Source organism: Pan troglodytes, chromosome 5 (assembly GCF_028858775.2).
Source record: "Pan troglodytes isolate AG18354 chromosome 5, NHGRI_mPanTro3-v2.0_pri, whole genome shotgun sequence".
Taxonomy (NCBI): domain Eukaryota; kingdom Metazoa; phylum Chordata; class Mammalia; order Primates; family Hominidae; genus Pan; species Pan troglodytes.
This window is the reverse complement of record NC_072403.2, coordinates 31,452,553-31,475,432: the sequence shown is the minus strand read 5'-3', so window position 1 is coordinate 31,475,432 and position 22,880 is coordinate 31,452,553. Positions and strand designations below refer to the sequence as shown.

General features: G+C 38.2%; 1 protein-coding gene across 16 annotated transcripts in view; it reads right to left on the bottom strand.

Moving 5' to 3' along the window:
* CARMIL1 (capping protein regulator and myosin 1 linker 1) overlaps positions 1-22,880 on the bottom strand; it is a 340,308-nt gene that overhangs the window by 112,972 nt on the left and 204,456 nt on the right. For all 16 annotated transcript variants that reach the window (XM_003311043.6, XM_530908.8, XM_009450613.5 and 13 more), the window contains 5 exons: positions 18,843-18,946; positions 15,658-15,735; positions 15,443-15,519; positions 12,248-12,352; positions 7,209-7,278 (listed from right to left, as the gene is read on the bottom strand). In XM_003311043.6, coding sequence (XP_003311091.2) covers positions 7,209-7,278; positions 12,248-12,352; positions 15,443-15,519; positions 15,658-15,735; positions 18,843-18,946 — 434 coding nt within the window. The remainder of the gene's footprint in view (positions 1-7,208; positions 7,279-12,247; positions 12,353-15,442; positions 15,520-15,657; positions 15,736-18,842; positions 18,947-22,880) is intronic.

Sequence of the window (22,880 nt, the reverse complement as noted above, 5' to 3'; positions counted from 1 at the left end):
TAAAGTTTCTATCAATACAAAATGTAAAAAAGCAAAGAGTCAGAAAAAATACTTCTAACTAAAATTTTCTCCCAAAACAAAAATTCAGATAAGAAAATAACTAAGCTTTAGTTACCAAGAACATTCAAGTCACAGGTTATTAAATGTCTAAAATTCCCCCAAAGCTAAAGCTTTCCCAAAACAGTAAAAGCTTTTTCATTACTGTAAATGAAAATCCTTTTAAATGAATTTGCATAATTAGAGGCTGTCTGCATGTGTGCATGTAAAACTGGTTTTTAAATTACCCTTATTTGGATCCCACACACCAGCATTATTTACAAGAAAGCAAGATCAAAGAGAAGTAAATGTGACTAAAATGTTAAACACTTTTTAAACTGTTAAAAATAAAATCATATTTCTTTCAAAAGAGTAGTATCCTCTCATTCAAGGAAGGTGGAACATTTCTGATCTTACTCATAATTCTAAGGAAAAAGTTATATCGAACACTCAAATATCCATAATGGGGATAAGGACAGCAAGGAAAATTAAAATCAAGAAGGAACTTTTAATAATTTACTTTCCTTCCTTAATATCATTTGTCATTTAAAAAGATATGGCAAAAATATAAAATGACCCCCAAATTATCTACTATTCTTTCAGAGGGGTTCCAATAGTAATTTTTTTTTAATTAATTTTTACCCTGGGAAATTTTCATACATAAAACTGAATGGTATAGGTTTCTCCAAGGACAGAAAACATGATTACACAACATCCAGTTCATAATGTCCACTTTCTAGCAGGATTTGATGCCAAATAACAATCTAGTACCTAAGAAGGATGTATATAAACACAGTTGTTTTCTTTCTTTTTTGTTTGTTTGTTTGTTTGAGACGGAGTCACTGTCTCCCAGGCTGGAGTGCAACGGCACGATCTCGACTCACTGCAACCCCTACCTCGCAGGTTCAAGCGATTCTCCTGCCTCAGCCTCCCAAGTAGCTGGGATTACAGGCGTGCACTACCATGCCTAGCTAATTTTTGTATTTTTAGTAGAGACGGGTTTCACCATGTTAGCCAGACTGGTCCTGAACTCCTGACCTCAAGTGATCTGCCTGCCTTGGCCTCCCAAAGTGCTGGGATGACAGGCGTGAGCCATCATGCCCAGGCAAATACAGTCATTTTCAAGGTGCAAACAGTTGCAGATATTCATTGCTTTCATACATGCATCCTGTCACGTGGAACATTTGCAATTCTGCATTCTGTACCTGGCCTGACAGGGAAGTGATAGGTAAGGGGCACTACAATGATGCTTGCCTCAAGGTTGGTTGAATGACTATCAAATGGAATGAAACTGTCTCAAAAGTTTGTATTCAATTGCTGCAAAACTCATTACAAATGTCAGTATTTGGTGCTCTTTTTTCTACTCATCATGAATTGCAATAAACTGTAGGATCATCTTCAGAAAAGCTTCCACTTAAAGAAACTAACTCCCACACCCACGCCTACAACTAAGCCACAGCTATAATTAATTGCCCTTTGCATCTTCTCTGAAGTATTAGAGACTTTTGTCTCTCATTTGGAAGGAGACTCAGTTTGAAGAATTTAGTCCCAGCATTTACCAATTCTTCTCTTAATGTATAACTATGAAGTTATAAGATTTTTAAACATACAAGAATGCACATGGCGAGGCACAGTAGCTCATACCTGTAATCCCAGCACTTTGAGAGGCCGAGGTAGGTGGATTACTTGAGGTCAGGAGTTCGAGACCAGCCTGGCCAACATGGTAAAACCCCATCTCTACTAATAATATAAAAATTAGCCAGACACAGTGGCATATGCCTGTAATCCCAGCTACTCAGGAGGCTGAGGCAGGAGAATAGCTTGAACCCCGGAGGTGCAGTGTGCAGTGAGCCAAGATTGCACAACTGCACTCCAGCCTTGGTGACAGAGCAAAACTTCGTCTCAATTAAAAAAAAGAGAGAATGAAAGATCCATTGCCTCTCTTCAGATACTTGGGTACATGGGAATACTACTCATGAACGCCAATATCACTACTGCCATAGAAAATGGTTTTGAAGCTCTTTAGAACTAACCTACAGGGCAATGGAACACACACATTTCTCTGAACATCTGTACTGACACTAAATCCTTACCCTTTGAGAATGAATAAGGATCAGCCACAGGCCATTCTGAAGCTAATCTGGCCATGAAGTATAATACTGTCTTGTGTCAAAAAATCAGGTTTCAAGAAGAATTTGTCTCATCATAAACTGATGAGAGTAATCCTTCTTGAAAGATGTAAAATAGCTTTGAAGGCAATTCCCAAAAATGTTTTGGTAAAGACTGAATATTTATAAAGCTTCTAAATAAAAATGTTTAGAAGGGCAATACTGACCTATGATGTCAATTCTGACATTCCAAATAAAGCTCCTCCATCTCAAACCTTTTACTCCCCAGATGATGGCTCACATATGCTGGGCTGGAGTAGTGACGTTGTACCAGACGCTAGCCCTGAAAACTATTATTTCCATTCAATAGATGAGCAACAAAGGCTGAAAGAAGGTGAGTCACCTAATAAGCTAAGTAACTGAGCCAGGTTTCAAAGGGGGCCTTTTGATTCCAAAGTGCTCACTCTTGGCTCACTCTTTTGCCTCCCATAACTACTTTGAGTCATTTTCATACACAAAAGAGACTCCTTTTCAGTACTAAAAGACCAAGGGAAAGAAAGAGAGGTGATGATATAATTAATGTAAAATGCCTTAAGGAACACAGAAGTTTTTTCCTATAAGTATAGAAGTTATCTGAAAACGTAAGGTTAATTTCAGTGCTTATTACCTTAGCTATCACAGATCCAAAAGAATACAGACCAACATTTTAGATTTAATTTTCCAAATAACAATGATGTTTGTATCGTAAGAAAGCAACTCCATAAGTTCTAAATACCCACAGGAAACTTTTTTTTTAATAGCATGAAGTGTAAGTCTCCTCTCTCATTCAAATTAATGAGTGTGAAATGCCTATTTCAGGGGAATAAAGAATACCCTGAGAACCTACAAGCCAACTTATTAGGAAAGGTGAGAATGAACAATAAAGGAACCAGCATATGGCAAAATCAAAAATAATTTGCTTAAGTTATTCTAAGCTCCCTGTCCAAACACTTTTACTTCCTACTTTAAGACTATTTTCCCCTTTCCTCCCAATAATCTCAACTACCATCTTTTACCATCATTTATCCTCTATAACACTCATATTAGTGTGATTTTAAAATCAATCACCGGATTTATTCCCCCTACCAGGAGAAGAAATAAATCTGGATCAAAAATTCTATATAGTAGATGTTTTATATTAAAATGAATCACCTATTTATAAATATAAGATGACATCAAGGTATCTCACAATAGCTTCTGTTTCCCTGGCTGAGGTGGATTTGTATTAGAGGTACCCACAGGATGCACTGAGCTCTTACGGAGCCCACATCAGAAACTGCAGGACAACCCCTCCTACCACCACCCCACCCCCACCCACGGCCCCAAGCACAATGATCAACACCTGCCAGCCAAATGCGCTGGACCTTGACTCATCCTAGGTCTGCCAGCTCCTCATCCTGAGTAAGTCATCCTCAGAAAAATAACCTCCCAAGATGACAATGGTATCAAGGAGAAATTTCATTTCTCACCACCTTTTGGATTTTAAGACTAGATTTATCTGATCATCGGAGAAAGTCAAGGGCTGAAGCTGCTACGATTTCAACTGGTATGCTAAGAGTGGAGAGGGTTTATAGCTAAACAGAGAACAGGCAGAAAGAAAATATACATATTCATGATTTTAAACTTCCGTGATAGTAAGAGCTTCTTTCTAAGAGGATTACATAAACTCTGCAATATCAAACACAGATGATTAAAGACTCAAACAGTTAACACTCAAAGTGTCAAGCATTCCAGCATGAATTATATTGGAAATCCAAACACTTTTGGGGGGAGATTTATTATATTATGAAGAGAAGCAAACTGAAACTTACTTAAATGTGGACATCTAGGCCTAAGAAACAAAATGTCATAAAACACTATAACATAGTTTAGAAAAACAATGTTGTGTTTTACCAACTTTCATGCATCAACATAACATGTGACTTTATAAATGTGGTCACCAGTACTGTGATTCAAGTTATAAGTGGGGAGAACATGGTACTACAATACTTTCAAGACTTCCCCATGTCGGCAGTATCAATTTATCATATAATGCATAAGTGAAAGGCCAAAATGAAGTTGGAATTATCACAATAATACTGTTCAATCTCATCATTGGAGATTAACCATTTGACCTGAATTCCTGCCTTCGTTAAAAAGATTATAAAGTCTACTAGCAATTAAGTTGAACTTTACGAAACTGCCAATAGTCTGCAATTTTTGACATGCAAAATATCAGTTTTACAGGGTTCATCTACTATACCTATCTGAAAGTTATTCCCAATAGATCATAAAGGAGTTTAAAGAACAAGGTATATAGCAATCTTTGGCAACATGGTCCCTATCAATTTATTTGAGAAGAAAATGCCTAACCATACTTAGTAGTCTAATAATTATCACAGTCAATATTACTATTAGCAAAAGAGAATGAGGACAGAGTATTTTCATCATGGATCTGCCATTGGTGAGTTATATTATTTCCACTTCTTTCGACCTCAGTTTACCTATAATTAAGGAACCAGATGATCACTTATGCCCATCCCAGCTTTATCACAGAACTGAAAAAAAGATGTTAGACTGCTGGCAGTCACGATATTTAATCAGGATTGTAAAACCACATTAGAAGTTATTGCTAATTTAGTAGTTTGATCTGATACAGCAGTAAAGTTTACACCAACTTACTTTTTTTTTTTTTTTTGAGATAGAGTCTAGCTGTCACCCAGGCTGGAGTGCATTGGTACAATCTCGGCTCACTGCAACCTCCGCCTCCCAGGTTCAAGCAATTCTCTGCCTCAGCCTCCCGAGTAGCTGGGATTATAGGCACCCGCCACCACACCCAGCTAATTTTTGTATTTTTAGTAGAGACAGGGTCACCATCTTGGCCAGGCTGGTCTTGAACTTCTGACCTCGTGATCCACCCGCCTAGGCCTCCCAAAGTGCTGGGATTACAGGCATTGACTGCGCCCAGCCTGGTGTGTTTTTTTTGTTTGTTTGTTTGTTTTTTTGACAGAATAACCTATCCCACCCCCTTCATCTCTCACTCCTCCCCCTATTAAAAATAAAATTACTATTGGCATGCCCCTCAGTAAAGTGCTGGTAAACAAATAATTAATTAATATTACCAGATTTGGTTTCTACTTTATAGTCTGTTTTTATAAATGAAAGATCATTAATCTGCACATGAAAATTCCACAACGCAAGGTTAGTTTTTTAGAGTTCTATTGTTTGGGTTTTTTTTTTTTTTTTTTTTTTTTTACAATATGTCTTTTTGTATTGTTTTTTGCTTTTCTTTTTTCAAAACAACAAGACTGTTAAATCACATAATTGGTGTTCACTCCAGCTTGAAACTAATGAAAAATACTACACTAACAATTTATATGGTACAAATTCAGACTTGTCCATTTCTAGAATTTTCATAGAGACAAACCATTAATACTAAATATTGAATAATCTTATTCAATATTTAGTATTGGCTTGGTACCTGGCATTCCCCTAGGAGATAGGGGAAATACAAAATATAGTATGACATAAATACTGCCCTCCAGAAAGTTACATTCAAGCATACAGGAGTTAATTTAGTATCTGTGCAAGGTACTATTGGCGATTTAGTGTCCAAGTGCATGCTATTATCATTAAGTGCTAGACAATTAGAAAAGATCAAGATCACAAAGGGCTGAAGCAGGCAGGGAAGAAACTTGGCAGACAGATAGAAAAACAGCAAGAGCAAACAACTTTTCTGCGTACCAGATATCCTAAGAAGCACTTTTCAAAAAGAGCTCCTTTAAACTTCCTAACAATCCATTGAGAGAGTTACTATTATCTCCATTTTGCAGGCACAGAAATTGAGATTTAGTGATATTAACCAATTCATCCAGGATTGCATAGCCCAGGAAGCTGATGCACGCATGCAGGAGACTGCACGTTGAGTTAATTCCTCAAAGAGAGAGAGGTCTTGGGGAGGGGAAGGAAGAAGGACATGGTAGGAGTGCTGGGGAAGAGAGAACAGTGAGTATAAAGGCCCGGGAATAGGAATGAGGAGACTTCCATCTCCATTCCTGGGAAGAAGGGATAAAGCTTGACATGTTAAGTCAGGCTTTGAACAGGCCATATAGTTTGTATCTGGGTATTTTCTTACTAGTCACACAAAGTAAAAGTTTCAAGATAGCAAAAGCTTAGGTGCCCTGTAAAACACAGACAGTTTAGGCTGGGCGCAGTGGCTCACGCCTGTAATCCCAGCACTTTGGGAGGCTGAGGCGAGCGGATCATGAGGTCAGGAGATCGAGACCATCCTGGCTAACACAGTGAAACCCTGTCTCTACTAAAAATGCAAAAAAAAATTAGCTGGGCGTGGTGGCGGGCGCCTGTAGTCCCAGCTGCTCAGGAGGCTGAGGCAGGAGAATGGCATGAACCCAGGAGGCAGAGCTTGCAGTGAGCCGAAATCGTGCCACTGTACTCCAGCCTGGGCAACAGAACAAAACTTCATCTCAAAAAAAGAAGAAAAAAAAAAAAAAAAATATATATATATATATAGACACTTTAGTCTCAATTCTTATGAGCTCTTTGATAGGAAGTGTTTGAAATTGCTATACTTTCTAGAGGTATGTTAATTTTCTTGTTTTAAATCAAGATATTAAAAAGTAAAATTAATAAGACAGCCATTCTCTTTCACACTCTACAAAATCCAAGTTAGGTTATACACATTTGTCCCTTGCAACAAATGCTGCATGTTTCATTTTCATGACGGCAAAGCAAGTCTATGGTTTTATATCTCAAGGCTTCATCATAAAATACTCAGCCAGCCGGCACCAAGAATGGAACAACAACAAAACCCAAGTCATTAAAAACACACTTGAAAGCTTTATAAATGATGTTCTGTGGCTGTCTGTAGATGAAACTTGCAAAATACAGAACGTTAGAAACTTGTATAATTTATTTTTCTGCTTCATTTACACCCTGTGGAATCACAGTATCAAATTTTATCCAGGAAAAAGGCAAAGCGGTTGAGGCTATTATCTATTCCAGTATACAATCTAAGGGTGTTCTTACCTCACAGTTGCTGAGATCCAGAGAAACCCCTTTCAAGTTATGATTACAAGCCAGGCCCAATAACAGTGCTCTGAGGGGAGGAAACACACATATTAGATACACATTCCACACACTGCCCAAAAGAAAAAATGCAAGCACACTGAATAAAGCCTAGAGAAAGAAAACTGCCTTTTCTGAATCACAGGTCAAGCACCAAGCACCCTCTTACTTTTTAAAATGCCAACTGCATTTCTGCCTCACAACTACAGTGAAAAACTGACTCTGCAGCATTCTTTTTGCCTGACAGGCAGTGAGCCCATCATAAATGTAAAACCTGCAGGATTGCTATTCCTATGCAAATAAACCAACAGCACACCTAATTGCATACTGAAATTAAATTGTGCTCATCACAGATAAATTCCCACCTGCATCTGCTTGAGAAGAGCTTTAATAACGTTTAGAATATTATTAAGCAATTGTTATTAGAGTCACAAAGTAAAGCTAGTTTTCCCTAAGGAATATGTAAGTGAGGAAGTCAGGCTCTGTAGTATAACAGGATGTGAAATTATATCTAGATGAGTTTATTAAACGACCTACAGTAGTGGGTGGGCAAGGGTATAAAACAAGGCATATGTCTTGAATTGGAGCCCAGGATCCTGCCTGTCCAACTACCTGCTGAGCCGGGACAAATCGTATCACTGCTCTGAAAAGGAATTTTCTCATCTGCAAATTGAGGAGATTAGACTAATCACTTGGATCCACTTCGACAAGTCAGTCCTATAAAATCCAACACCATCAAGCAAGCTTGAAACAGAAAATTCACACATGCACACACAACCACTAAATTATACTAAGTGGACAGAAGACCCTAAATCAGACTTTGTGAAAAACATAGAGATGAACATAAGATGGTTCCTGCTCTCAAGCAAGGAAAACAGATATGTGTGCCAATAACTCCAACACAAGGCTGCCAGTGGTAAGTACTAGAAGAGTGGAAACCAGGTATTTATTAACTGGGGGTGATTACCTGTTTTCCATGTTCCCAGGAAAAGGACCTCCACTCAGCATACCCCAAAAATACCCTAGGGTAAGGGTGAGGTGGGAAGGTAGGGAATTATTTTATGCCCAAGTCTCTGAGACTTTCTTTTCTAGTGATTCTCTGGCTTTATCTACTAAGAGAGAACTCCAGCAGTGGCATGGAACACATAGGGGCTCGGCTGCCTCCAGCTATGAAAACCCCCCTCCTCCCACTCCCTGACCTTGTTAGGAGGCTGGAGGTGAGTGCCTTCCTTTTCACTTTTTAAATTCAGTTCACTAGTCCCTTATTCTAAAACAGTGTCCTATGAGAAAGACTGGGTATATCTCATCTGTGTACTTGTTCAATTACTTATTAAATTGCTGCTCTTTTCCTAAAAATTACTATGCCCCCTTTCTTTCATGGGCGCAGTATTGAGTCAGTGAAAGCGCTGGAGGCTGAAAACCAAAAGGCCAGTCCTCACATCCCAGCCCAGCAAGTAATGGGTGAATGACCTTAAGAACATCACTTTTCGTGCATGTCTCAAGTTCTTGTCAGTAAAATGAGAGAGTTAAGATATTACCAAAGAGGTCCCTTTTATTTCCAACATACGCTGAGTTTCTAGGACTTAGACACATGTTTCAACATTGCATTTTTATGATGCTTATATGGAAGGAAAATACTTCCTACTTTTCTCACATGTGAATTAAGGCCAAGAAAACAAATGATATGCTTTAAGGCATTTAACTATAGAAGCCCAATGATTAGGAGGCAACAACTCATGAGACTAGTAAAAATAAATAACCCATAGAAACTGTCCCTAGTAAAATAAAAGAACAAATACAATAAAGCATACTGGGCACTGGGGAAAAATTCTATAGCAAAATATGTTGTTTATTTTAACCTAATGATGGCAAAATTGCCTTAACAACCATCTTCTAGATCCTCAATCACTATTGCAAAATTGCTTAAGAGAACAATTTGTATTTAATTCTTCCAGCTCCAGATCGGTGGCACTAGTTATAATTTCAGGGTAGCACATTCAACAGGTTTATGAAAAATACTCAGCCAGAAAGATGGGGTCACAGAGAAGGGGTACCACATGACAGGGAGAAAGGGGATGTCCAGGAAGAAAGGCTTGGGGGAGGGAAAACAAAAGACCAAGAATGAGCAGTAAGCAGGAACTCACACTGCACTCTGAGTGATGCTGGAGCAAAGAGCATCCTTGGGACACATATGAACCAGACTATTCTAGCAATTTTAGAAAACACCAAGGAACAGCATCACCATGTTCTCTAAACCCCCTTGAAATACATTAACATGGACCAAAAAAAGGCCTCAAAGGAAAATCCCAACAATGAAGTAAGCAGTCATATTCTTTGTCTTGCTTACCCCTTCCACCTCCCGCATAACACTCTACTTCCCCAATTTGCTTGTAAAAGAATCTCAAATTAAGTGGGAAACTTGTGGGGAAAAATATTGTTATGTCCAAACTTAAAGCGCTGTCTCAAAAGAAATTGTGTTGCTTTCATTTATTCTCTCATGGCTACTAATCCCAAACCCTTAGAGAAACAAGGGTTTCTGCAGTTGAAGGTGGAATGAGGTAGGGAACACTGCTGAGCCCATGACAGCTGGCTGAGAGCAGCGGACACTGCTAGGCACTTCCCAGAACCCCCTCTGGGTTCTTCCTCTTTACTGGAAGAGCCTCCCAGTGCAGCTTCTCCCTTTTGTCTGATCCTGCTTTCTCCCCCTTCCCTTTTCACCGGTGGTAATCCCAAGAGAATGTCCTTATAAATATCCTACTTGCGAATCTCCATCTCAAAGTCGGATGCTCAGGAAACCCAATCTTCAACAGTGATTTGGGGCAAATTACTTAGCTTCTCTGAGCCTCAATATCCTCAGCTGTAAAATGGGGATAATGATACTAACTTCTCATCACTGTCATCCACATTAAAGGTGACAGGCCATATGTAAGCACACAGCACAGTGTCTAGTTTAGGGTAGTACTGTGCAAATTCCTTTTCATCCTCACCCTCTCACACATAAACCTGAGAACTTCAGTTTTGTGTTATCTTTTCAAATAATTATATCACATTAAATGTATACATGGAATTTTATTTACACAATCTTCAGCCATGAAGGCTTTCTCCCCATATTAAAATTTTTGCTGATTAAAACACAGAGCTGAAGAGACTACTGATTTAACACTATCAAACATTCACACCAATAACATCAGGTCCAAGATTTAACAATTACAAAATATCTTTGAAGTACAACATTTACAGGTATATATGCAACAAAGTACAGTAAGTCCAGCCTTGTTGCAAACTGGAATATTCCACAAAATCAGTCACATTAACCAACAAAATGTTACTCTATATTATACAAAAGTAAACAACATTGAAACAATTAAAAATAGAAAACTATTTTGAATATTCTAATTTCCTGCTGATATATTACCAGGACAAGGACCCTCTCTGGTTTTGCTTCCTATCCTGTCATCCGGTGTCTAGCACATTGTAGATGCTCAGTAAGTATTACTTGAATGAATACGTAAATGAGAATGATTATAATGGAACTTTAGAATACAATTCTGATAGCTTTCTTAATATCCATACAAACGGCCAAATCATGAGGTGTTTATTATTTGTGGCTGTTATATTTAGGGATCCCTAATATATTAACTCAACATTTTTTAAGCCTGCAATAATATAACATCAGACTTTTTTTTCAGCACTTGACTGGATCTACTGGTTTTTTTTTTTTTTTTTTTTTTTTTTTTGAGATGGAGTCTCACTCTGTTGCCAGGCTGGCAGTGGCGCAATCTCAGCTCACTGCAACCTCCACCTCCCGGGTTCAAGCGATTCTCCCACCTCAGCCTCCTGAGTAGCTGGGACTACAGGCATGCACCACCATGCCTGGTTAATTTTTGTATTTTTAGTAGAGTCGGGGTTTCACCATGTTGGCCAAGCTGGTCTGAAACTCCTGACCTCAAGTGATCTGCCCACCTTAGCCTCCCAGAGTGCTGAGATTACAGGCGTGAGCCACCGCACCCAGCCTGGATCTACTTTTTTAAAGGCATCTATTGTTTTGGTCCTCTGGTACTATATGAAATCAAGAACTTCATACCTCTCAAAACAGAAATAAAAAAGGAAAAGATAATTTATAAATTAAACAAAGCTTAATTTTCTAGTAAGATGAATAGCAGACATTAATTTTAACATTTCATACACATTACAAGGGAAAAATTAAATGCTGATTTACAGTCAGCTGGGAAGGGAGAAATCCATGCATACATTTGAGCATATCTGACAACTTTCATAATCGTAACTACTTGAAAATACCTTCTTTAGACTCAAAGAGAATTTGACCCTACAGTCAAATTCACTGAACTTGTACACTAAACTTTTGACTCTTTCTGGCAATAGTGAACAGAAATCTCAAGGATAATAAATTATTCTCAAACCTCAATTTAGCTAACAATTTTAACTTCACCACTATACCTACACCAGGGATATTAACCCATAAGTTGGCTGCCAAATAAAAGTGCCAAATAGCCCATACTAACCTCAGTAATTCAGAAACCAAAGTAGCTAAAAATTCATTCTGTTGCATACATACAATGTGTTTAGAGTTTATTACTATTAGTAGAAAGATTTAGAGTAAATGCTGATGAACACACACACACACACACACACACACACACACACACACACACACACGAACGAACGAACATGCCTGAAATGGAATGAACAGAGGTTAATATAAAAGCAATAGTAAGTACCTGGGAGTACAACTTTTGTAGATCAGTGACTCCTGCCAAGGTCATAAACCAAAAGATGTTTTTTCTTAGAAGATGCAATAATATCAATAGTGCACAATATACTTTTTAAATTTTTAATTTATTTTTCTGCCCCAGAGTAAAAAGGCATTCTCATCTGTGGTTTTTGTCTTTGGATTATATATCTTTCTCCCTTCCCTCAAGCACATTCGTAAAAATAAGTTGAACTTTAAAAGCTCTGGAGAAAGTGAATTAACCACTCACTTTAAGGGCTCAGGAGACAGTTTTGTGCCTGAAAGGTTGATGTGCATCAAAGCCAGAGAACTACTAAAAAATTGCTTGAAAGACGGAGGTACTTCTTTTCCTTTCCTGAAAAAAACACAAGAGTTATACAAGCGGTTACACCTTCATCAAACATATTCGTTGATTATTCAGACACTGTGAAATCTACAAATCAGTCATATTTTCTGCAGAAATTTAAAAGTAAATAGAAACAAATAAATGTCCAAAACCTAAAGCCATAAATCCAATATCATTAAAGGAACCACGTAAGTGAGGTAAAGAAATATTTAGTCCATAAAACAGTTCATTGCTATTCTTCATAGCCAATGAATTCATTGAGTTTTACCTCTTGATCAGGAAACTCCAGGTTTGGAATTTTTAAAAACAGGAGGTCAGAGAAGATGTATATTTCTCACCAATTTAAAGCCTTTCCCACTGGGTGGCACAAAATGTTAGAGATCAATATCTGCATTTGGCAATGTTTTTAGATGTAGCAGGTTTCACATGCAACAAGATTGTGATCTGATGTTGAGCTAAAACAGCACAGAAAGTCCAAATGGCACGAAGCCTGCATTACGAATAGCCTATTCAGCTAGTATGTCCATACCAAAAACCTAATCATTTCAGGCCAACTATTAGAACAGTGAAAGACAAAACTACAAAATAAAATGGCTATAACCTCTGAATACATCCCCTTGCTATTACAGAGAAAAGCATGTGGATCAAATCACACAGCTCAATAATAAGGTAGCATCAACACTATATGATAAGGGTTTAAGAAAAACAGGATTCAGGGGTCCAAGATGGAATCTGAACACTGTGCTTGTTCTGTTCTATCTGACAGAAATGATGGAAGGATTGAATAAGTCAGTATATGTAAAGCACTTAGGCTGATGCAGAGTAAGCACTCACTTAATGCTAGTTATTCATATTCTGTGGAGGGACTCATGGAATGTCAGGGAAGAGAGCATCCTAGTGGTTTAGCTCAACCACATAATATTCAATAATATTTAACGTTCCCCTTCATTGTGCACATGTACCCTAAAACTTAAAGTATAACAATAATAAATAAATAAATAAAAACTAACTTTTTAAAAAATAATAATAATAATAATATTTAATGTACAGAGATCTGGGAAAATCTGTCAATATTTGACAGGTTTTTTTTTAAAGTTTTAAAACAGGACAATTGAAGACTATTTGAGAAGAAAAATCTAAACAACCAAAATATCTGAGAAGATGAAAAATAAAACTAAGAGGAAAGAGAATTCTGGTAGACTGTGTGATATAAGAAATCTCAAACAACTCTGTTTCCATATAGTGGAACAATGTAAGTTGTATATTCTTGTTCACTTTCTGCTGAGAAAATACTGTTAACTTACTCTAAATATATTTCTTCTCCTGCTATTCTGTCTTAGTTTTGAGCATTCCAGTGTTTCCAAATATTCACTGCCCCTTTTTGAAGAAGGATGATGCTTCATCCCTCTACTGACAGCAGGCTTGGCCATGTGACTCTCTTTGGCCAGTGAGACGTGAGCAGAAATGATGTGTATGACTTCCAGAGAGAAGCCTTGGGAGCCAGTATGTGCACCACCATGATCTCTTTTTTTCTCTGCTATATGACTGTGAATGTTCTAGATAGGAGGCTGCTCTGCCTCCTGGAGTGAAGGTTATATGCCAGCCCACAATGGACATGTCACAAAATCACTGTTGCTGAAAGCCATCGACATTGGAGGAAAGCGGTCACTGTTACTGTGGAACAATCTAACTTATCCTGATGGATACACTTATGAAATTATCTGTGAATAAAAGAATGAATAGTCTGGCTGACAATCCACACCTCAACGTAAATGCAGTAATTTCAACAAAATTACTAAGGGCTTTCTACAACTATATCTAGGTAATGTATTAGGTATTAAACAGTTTAATAACAACCTTTCATGTGGAAGACAAGACAATTTGTTAGCGCAATTCTGTTCTATAAGCTTAACAGCTCTACTGAAGACCAGTCATCACAGAATTCACAGTATTTTGAACTCAAAAGTGCTGATTATACAAAAACCTTTATAGTCTGTGCTTTCATCTTGTAACCCAGTTCCCCAGTCAATTACTGCTCCACCAAAGCATGGCTTTATAAGCTGGCTTCAAATATATGAGTTGACTAGGTTTCAATTAAAACTCTCAAATGTTCCCCAAAATATAGTTATCATGGAAAATTCAACTTTTCCCACCATTATATTTTCAGACTTCACACTCCCTAACTTTAATCTATGGAGGTATTTGTGGCATATTTTTGCTACTGTAAAGATTTAATCACTATTGAAGTAATAAAAAATAGTACTTTAACATATAAAGTAATTGATTTGCAAGGCACAGTTATGGAATAAAGCATGCTACAAAACTGAATTTTCCAAATAAGTGAGGGTTATCCTTTTAAATATATAAGGCCTTTAAAAACTAGCAAAAATAAAAATATTTCTAATATTAACCAATACCCATGTTATTTAAAATCATATAACTAAAATATTATTTATAATTTATGGTCATAATTATAAATGCTAAGTGTTCAACTGTATTCATTCTTTAGATATTCCCAGATTCCATACCTATCTAACTCATGTACTTTTCATAACTCCTCTGATAATTCCTCTGTAGTCTCTTTGCATTCTAAGTTGCTACTGTCTGTGAAGCCTTGATGCTTCTAATCTACTGCCTTATTCTGCAAACAATTAAAGTCAGGAGTGTATAAGTGAAGTAGTCAGACTGGCCCTCGATTACTTCTACAAGTGAAAATGCATGAGCTTTGAGATAACTATTCTCTTTACTCTCTGAAAGTAGTTTATACCTACATCCAAGCTCACCCGTGAGAAATACCTATAAAAGTTTCTAAAAGGGTTTTTCCCATATTAAGACAGATTGCCTGACCACATAGGAGAAATAGTGTGTTATCACATAGTTCACGCAGGCAGGCTAGAATTCTTGGTAAGAACATTAACCTACACTTAAAATAATAAAACAAAAACTTGAATGTTCAAGGCCTAATATTCATAGATAATGCTTAAGGCCGCCTTCTTTCATATACAACATTCACCCTTTATCACTGTTTTCCTTATCACTACAACTTTTCTCAGAAAAAGACACTTCCAGATGACAATGAGAGCAGAAATCAATCTATACCGGTGAGAGAAGACAGTTCTGGAGAGGTTGAGCACAGCTAAATATTGAAGGCATCCACGGAGAAGAGCTCCACAGACCTGAAAAAGAAATAAGGCACTCTTCTTTTCAAGTATTTCTAGGTCCAGGAGAATCTTTTATTAGAGGTCCCCTACATCCCATCTAAATAGCTCTTCTGAGACCCCTCAGAGCAAGAAATATATATTTTTTAAATTTACCATGTCCAGGGAACATTCTGTATTGGATAAATCCAGATGAACAATGGCATTTGGCTGGGCCAAAAAATTATACATGTGCTTGAAAAAAAATAAAAGATAAATGTTAGGATTCTAGAAACACACACATACACACAATGCAAGTTAATGTTTTAAAAGGAAGTTGCCAGAATTTCTCAGATCATTCTCTGCTCTTCCCAAGGGGATTATCAGAATTTTCTGTCATTCCTTTACGTTCCCTGACAGTGAAAATCCCAAGAATAGTTAAAATTATGTTTGAGTTAAAAAAAAGGCCAAATGGAATACTGAAAACCAAACCCCCATTTTGTTATGCATGACTTAGTTTTCCAGATTAGCTTAATTTTTATTATACAATTTTGGAACCGTGCTAATTCATTTTAACCCCTGAGATTAAAATACCACCTGAACTGCAGTCACTCTATCAAAATGCTAATCACTTTTGAAAGTGTTTGCAGAACTACGAATCTGAATTTGAACCTCAGGATGGTCTCAGGCTATCCTCTCTTCTGTCCGACATAATGATTTTTCCACCCTTAGTTACTTCTCAAAGCTAACAAGAATGGCTTGGCAGCAATATGAGTGCTTTTTTAAAAATTTCACTAATAGCTAAGACACTTCTGGTTTCAGGAGGTCACAATGCCTAAACTTCCCCAGTCCTCTCATTCAAGGGCATCAAAATAATGAGACTGATCAACAGATCAGTTCAACTGAGATGCTGAACATCAACAGCAATGTTGTTCTGGAATTACCCTGTATGTGTAGCAACTGCCAGAGCCCACCCATAACAAACTGAGTCCAAGCTCCCTGCCACCAGGCAAATAGCTTAAATTCTCCTCTGCTTCACTGGATGCCACTGGATACTTGCAAAAACAAACAAGCTTATACTGAGTATGTCCTTGCAAACATTTACTATGTGTAGCAGTTTGGCTATATGGTGCTTCAGAAGAATCCTATCAAGGAATTCAGAAGAGCAAAAAAAAAATAGCCTGTAAACACTTAACACTTTAAAATAACCATACACACAGAATGACATTTATTTATTTATTTATTTATTTTAAGACAGGGTCTGGCTCTATCGCCCAAGCTGGAGTGCAGTGGTATGATCTCGGCTCACCGCCACCTCCACTTCCCGGGATCAAGCCATCCTCCCGCCTCAACCTCCTGAGTGGCTGGGACTACAGGCATGTGACACCACGCCCAGCTAATTTTTGTATTTTTTGTAGAGACAGGGTTTCAACATATTGTCCAGGCTGGTCACAAACTCCTGGACCCCAGAGATCCACCTGCCTTAGCCTCCAAAAGTGCTGGAATTCTAAGTGTTAGCCACTACACCCAGCCATAGAATGGATTTTGTTATGAAAAGTTCTGATTCAGAGAAGTCATTTTGCTCTCACATGAAGATCCTCTGCCTCTCTCTCTGTTTGCCTGGCAAAAATTGTCTCAAGAGACTTTTAAGTTTACTGTGGCTTTGCTCCCAGCCACCAGCTGGGGGAGCTCTTATCACCATGAAATGGTGACAAGACTATTTGGCCACACTTCTCCAAAGAGGCCAGACCCTGCTAGGCTGCTTTCCCTGAGGGCACAGGGTCAGGTAAACTCCTGCACCTGCCGCCAGGCTCCTGGAACTTTTGCCTTCCCCGCCCACTCTCCCCTCCAGCCCACTCTCACTCAGGTCTCATCGTTCCACTCCCCAGAAGCAAGCTACAACAGGACCCACCCTGGCCAGAAAAAGAAATCTTGAGCTATTTGGTTGTTTTAGGTGACTATTAATGTTCCTATTTTAGCTGAATCTTATTAATCTTTAGCCTTTCCTTTTATCCTTCCCTCTATTCTTCTACTTTGCCACAGTATTATTTTGGTGGTGTCACATTGGCCTTGTTTTATTTTGGGAGGGAGCAGATTTATGAACTGTCAGTGAAGGTAACAACTGAAACTGGAAAATGGATTGAAAAATCATGGCACACCAGGAATCAAGTATTATTTAAATAATTTTAAGTGCAAGGGAGAGGAAAAGGAAAAAAAAATACAAAAAGGCCTTCATTTGTACTTCCTGCCTTACAGGTAAACCAAAATAAGAGAAATAAGAATAAATTTCACAGTGTTTTTCAGCCCTGTGGCAAAGCAGTGGAATGCAAATTAAGGCCCTTCAAAGATGGCCGCTGGGTGTAGGCCATGTTGTTAAAGAAACAATTCTAAATTCTATCTTGGTGAACAGAGGGGATCATTCGCCACATATGGAAATGAGATCATACCTAATCCACTGTGTCAAAGATCTGCCAAATATTACATTATTGATTCAGTTACATTAAAAATTTTATTGTAATTGAGAGAGTAGTTTTTGCCTTCATATTCAAACTCCAAAGAAATGGCCCCAGGTTATATGTTGACCACTCTTCTCCCTATTTTATTCACGGAATAGATGAGTGCTCAGGTTTATCCCAATACTCCCTTTCAATTGTAACCTATAACCATCAGTCTTCCCAGTAACAATAATAATATTGAGAAAGTTCAGTTAATGTTCCCAATCTTCCTTACCAGGCAATTTTAACCTGTAAGCGAATGGGTTTTTGTTGTTGTTGTTATTGTTTGATACGGAGACTCACACTGTCACCCAGGCTGGAGTGCAGTGGCGTAATCTCGGCTCACCACAACCTCCGCCTCCAGGGTTCAAGCGCTTCTCCTGCCTCAGCCTCCTGAGTACCTGGGACTACAGGCAAGTGCCACCATGCTTGGCTAATTTTTGTATTTTTAGTAGAGATGGGGTTTCACCATGTTGGCCAGGCTGGTCTCGATCTCCTGACCTCGTGATCTGCCTGCCTCAGCCTCCCAAAGTGCTGGGATTACAGGTGTGAGCCACCATGCCTGGTCCCTGTAAGCTAATGTTTTTAAATGAAGAAAAAAAATTCTTCAACAGCATTACTTCCAAAAAAATGTGAACTTCAGCATCACTAAATGAGAAAAAAAATAATTGTGGTGATATATGACATTTAATTAACGAAGGCTCTGGAATTTTCAGTAAAACACTTCATAAGCTCGTAACTAAATGATTCAAAGGTGTCATGACAAAGAGAGAGGCAGGAAAATGCACTACAAAGTCACGTTTAGAATTATTCCAGGCTTATTAAACACAGCTTCTTCGAAGATGGAATAAAGAAAAGAAAACTTACTGAGAGGTCATCTCCACGAAGGACGTTCCCTGAGAGGTCGAGGTGGACAAGGGTAGAGGCGGTCAATGGATTGGCACTGAGTGACTGAGAAAGGCTGTTCACCCCTGCAACATCAAGAAAATCCAGGCTCAGTTTGCACTCCAGGAAACAAAATGAGGTTTGTGTTTCTATAAATGGCCCAACACTTCCATCAAATTGCAGAACTGAGGTTAACCATGAGCACTATCCTGGAAAGGTGGCGTTATGATTGTGTCTCCTTTTGATACACCCTCAGGAAGAACAGGTTGGTCAAAGACACAACCCCCTCACTGAATCAGAAGGAGTAATGAATTGGCTTCCCTTTGCTCCATGTCTTCTGATGTGTCCAAGGACAGAAAGGATTTTAATCTGAAGACTTAGAATGATGAAAGCAATCTAGTTGACAATGTTTATCCTTCTCTTAATCCTGCCAGGTGATTCTTGAGTTAGTGCCTGGTGTTTAAATGATGCATGTCCAAATTCAGATAATTTAGGCTATTTAAAGTATTGGGAAGTTAAAAAGAGAAGTATACAGCTCTTCTTAAATGTATTACATTCAAGGAAACATTTGGATTAAAATGGATTTCACAAAGAATGAGGAGATGATCTGTATACCATGTAAGATGCAATCATAAGGAAAAATGTATAATTAGCACTCTATACACTCTTTACGTACATAACATAAATGGCTCAAATTAACATAAACTGAACTAAACTGACAAATTCACCTCAGAAAACAAAGAATGAATATGTGAGGAGGCTGCTTATCCCGTATGGATAGAACTAAGTTCTCTTATAGGTGGGTAACAGTTATTGACAGGCCTGCTAGTCATGGTTGTCTAGGGGGCCATTTCTTTTCAGAAGGGAAAAGGAGCTCTTTGAGGTGTGTCATTATAAAATGGGAGCCCAGAAGGGTCTAATCACTCACTGAGACTCAATCACTCACCACAGCACTGATGATTTTACTTAGCATAATGGGAATGTGAGAGATAGCAAAGCTCTTCATGTTTCTACCAAAAGTCCATGGTTCCAAATTATATATTTTAGAAATATGGCTATTTCTTAATTGGGTATCCTTTTATAAATTATTTTGTTTTTCTTATTTTTCAGCAACATTTTTTGAAAATCTCAACCTATCAAACAGAGACTCAAGTAAGTCAACTACTCTAAAGAACCAGGAAAAGGTTTTCTTTCCCCTCCACATTTGGGCAGACCCTTCATGGAGAAGAGAGGCCAAGGTCAGGTCTGACAGTAAGAGCCAGTTCTGGTCATAGCAGCAGGATCCGATGAAGGTACTACAAGAGCTGTGGGGTGCAGGTGCAGCCTTCCACTGGAGCACCCTCCCTGCTGTGAGCTTAGAACGTTCAGTGTGGGGCTGATAAAGAGGCCATTGTCTTCTCCAGCTTCAGAGAGTTATAATAAACTGATTCTAGTGTGTGTCTGATAAAGGCTACTGAGCCATTTCTCAAAGTGGGCGCACATTTGGGTGGGTATACAGGAGACCGAGACTTCGAATAAAAAATATTTAAGTGCAAAGAACTTCTTGGCTGTCAACTCACCATTTACTGAATGCTAATAAAATGCTGGGAATTAGGAGACAAATATAAATAAGATCTTTATTTTTTACCCTCAAAAATTGCAAAGACCACTAGGGAAAAACTTAATTAGACTCTACAATGAAAAGTCAGTGCCACACAAAGAATATTCATTTCAATAAACCTTTATGGAAATCCTACTGTGTACCAGGCAGGGTCTTCTGAGATACCATCTTACTCGCTGAAGGCCAGTGGAGCAGGAGACACAGACAGCTGAATAATCACTACCCAGTGAGGCAATAACTATCAATGGGGCAAGAACAAGAGCTTGGCAGTAGAGGAGGAGGAAATTTGATTAATTGTGTTAGATAAGAGAAACGTATGGTGGCTTATAAAAAAAGGTTATTTTCTGGAGGTTATCTTCTATAACTGTTTAAACGACCAACTTCCTTTAGTTTGTCCCGATATTAGTATTAATGTATTTTTTAATGGAATAACTAAGTCCAAAACATAGGGCCAATACCAGATTCTTATCAAGAAAATCATTTATAAAATCATTTCCTTAGTGAGGTATAACAAAACTCAATAAATAAATTCCCAAAATAGAAGGCTAAATTAGTCCTGACAGCAAAATGCTCCTTGACAAGTGCGGGCGCTTGGCAGATGTCCAACATCTGAGTAGACTCGAGAGAGCATCATGTTATCAGCTCAGCTTCATGCTACTGAAACAGCATGAAGGATTTCCTCAGCTGCCCCCTAAGCCCATGCTCACATGAGGCCTGTGTTAATAAGCCCATGAAGAGTGGAGAATTATAAAAGTATAGAATTGAAAAAAAATCAAGGCTCTTACAGCCCTAACTAAACACATTTACATGCCTTTCTCGATTCTGGCTGTCTAGTGATTTTGACCATTCTGTTACTTATTATTGCAGTGTTTACAGCTGGAAAAAGGTGGTACCAGATGGTTCTGCCTTGACATAATCTGGCAACCAGCAGGACATTTGCTAGAAATCCAGAAAACTATCAGTTAGCTAACATATGAGATAAAGAAAGGGTATTTGGAGGCAGTGGTGATGTCATGGGGAGTTTTTTTTTTTTTTTAATCTGTCTTGCATTATCGAGCCATGAATATAAATGCTAGTCAAATTCACCAGAAGCTTAACACTGCAATGTAACTCCAGTCATTTTAAAACTGCGAATCTTTCAGATCCTATGTAAAATACTTCAAGAAGTCATTTTAAAAAAATAAATAAATAAACAAACATTTCAAGATATTTTTGTCTTAGGGCAATTTGAAATTATTCAGGCCAGGCATGGTGGCTCATGCCTGTAATCCCAGCACTTTGGGAGGCTGAGGCAGATGGATCACCTGAGGTCAGGAATTTGAGACCAGCCTAGCCAACATGGCGAGAACTCATCTCTACTAAAAATACAAAACTTAGCTGGGCGTGGTGGCACATGCCTGTAATCCCAGCTACTCGGGAGGCTGAGGCAAGAGAATCGCTTGAACCCTGGAGGTGGAGGTTGCAGTGAGCCAAGATCGTGCAAGTGAGCCAAGATCGTGCAACTGCACTCCAGCCCGAGCGACAGAGCGAGACTCCGTCTAAATAAAATAAAATAAAATAAGATAAAAATTCTTCAAGTCATGTTATAAAACAATGTTAATTCTCAAAACACGTATTTTAATATATACATATTTTATTGCAGGTAAAAGATAAATGGGAGGACCCTTATTTGTAAAGGGTACAGGCAACATGGGGCTGTCCTCATCGTAAGGAGGTGGAGAAGCCCAGCTTTGCCCGTAGGACCTCCCCACTGTTACCACACTAAAAGGGACAGGAACATCAGGGAGAGGTGGCACTGAAGGTCCTCAGAACCAAACTTGCCCTTGGAAGGATAAATGATCACTACATCCTTTTATTTGTTATATAGTAATGAACAAATGAATTAAAATAAATATAATCAAGGATCATTAATATAATCATTTTTTTGTTTTTGTTTTCGTTTTAAGAGACGGGTTCTCACTCTGTCACCCAGGCTGGAGTGCAGTGGCACTGTCATAGCTCACTGCAACCTGAAACTCCTGAGCTCAAGCATCCTCCCACCTCAGCCTCCTGGGTGGCTAGAATTACAGATGTAATTCATATAATCAGGTTTTTAAAAACCACCTTTATCTTATAAACGACTTAAACTAGACCTATGGAGCACACAATCAATAACAAATGCTTTTAATATGTACACAAGTCATATAAACTTTTTAAAAAATAGATTAACACTATAAACAGAAAACTAACAAAGGACGTAAACTTAGTGATTTCCCTAAAAGAAATACAAATGACTAAGGAACAAGGGAGTTTGGAGGGGGTTTGCCTTCTTATTTATACTTTTTAGCATCTTCTAAATCTTTACCATAAATGTGTACTACATTGATAATTATCAGAAAAAGGTTTATATAAAATGGATTTGCTGAAGTGGAACAGTGATA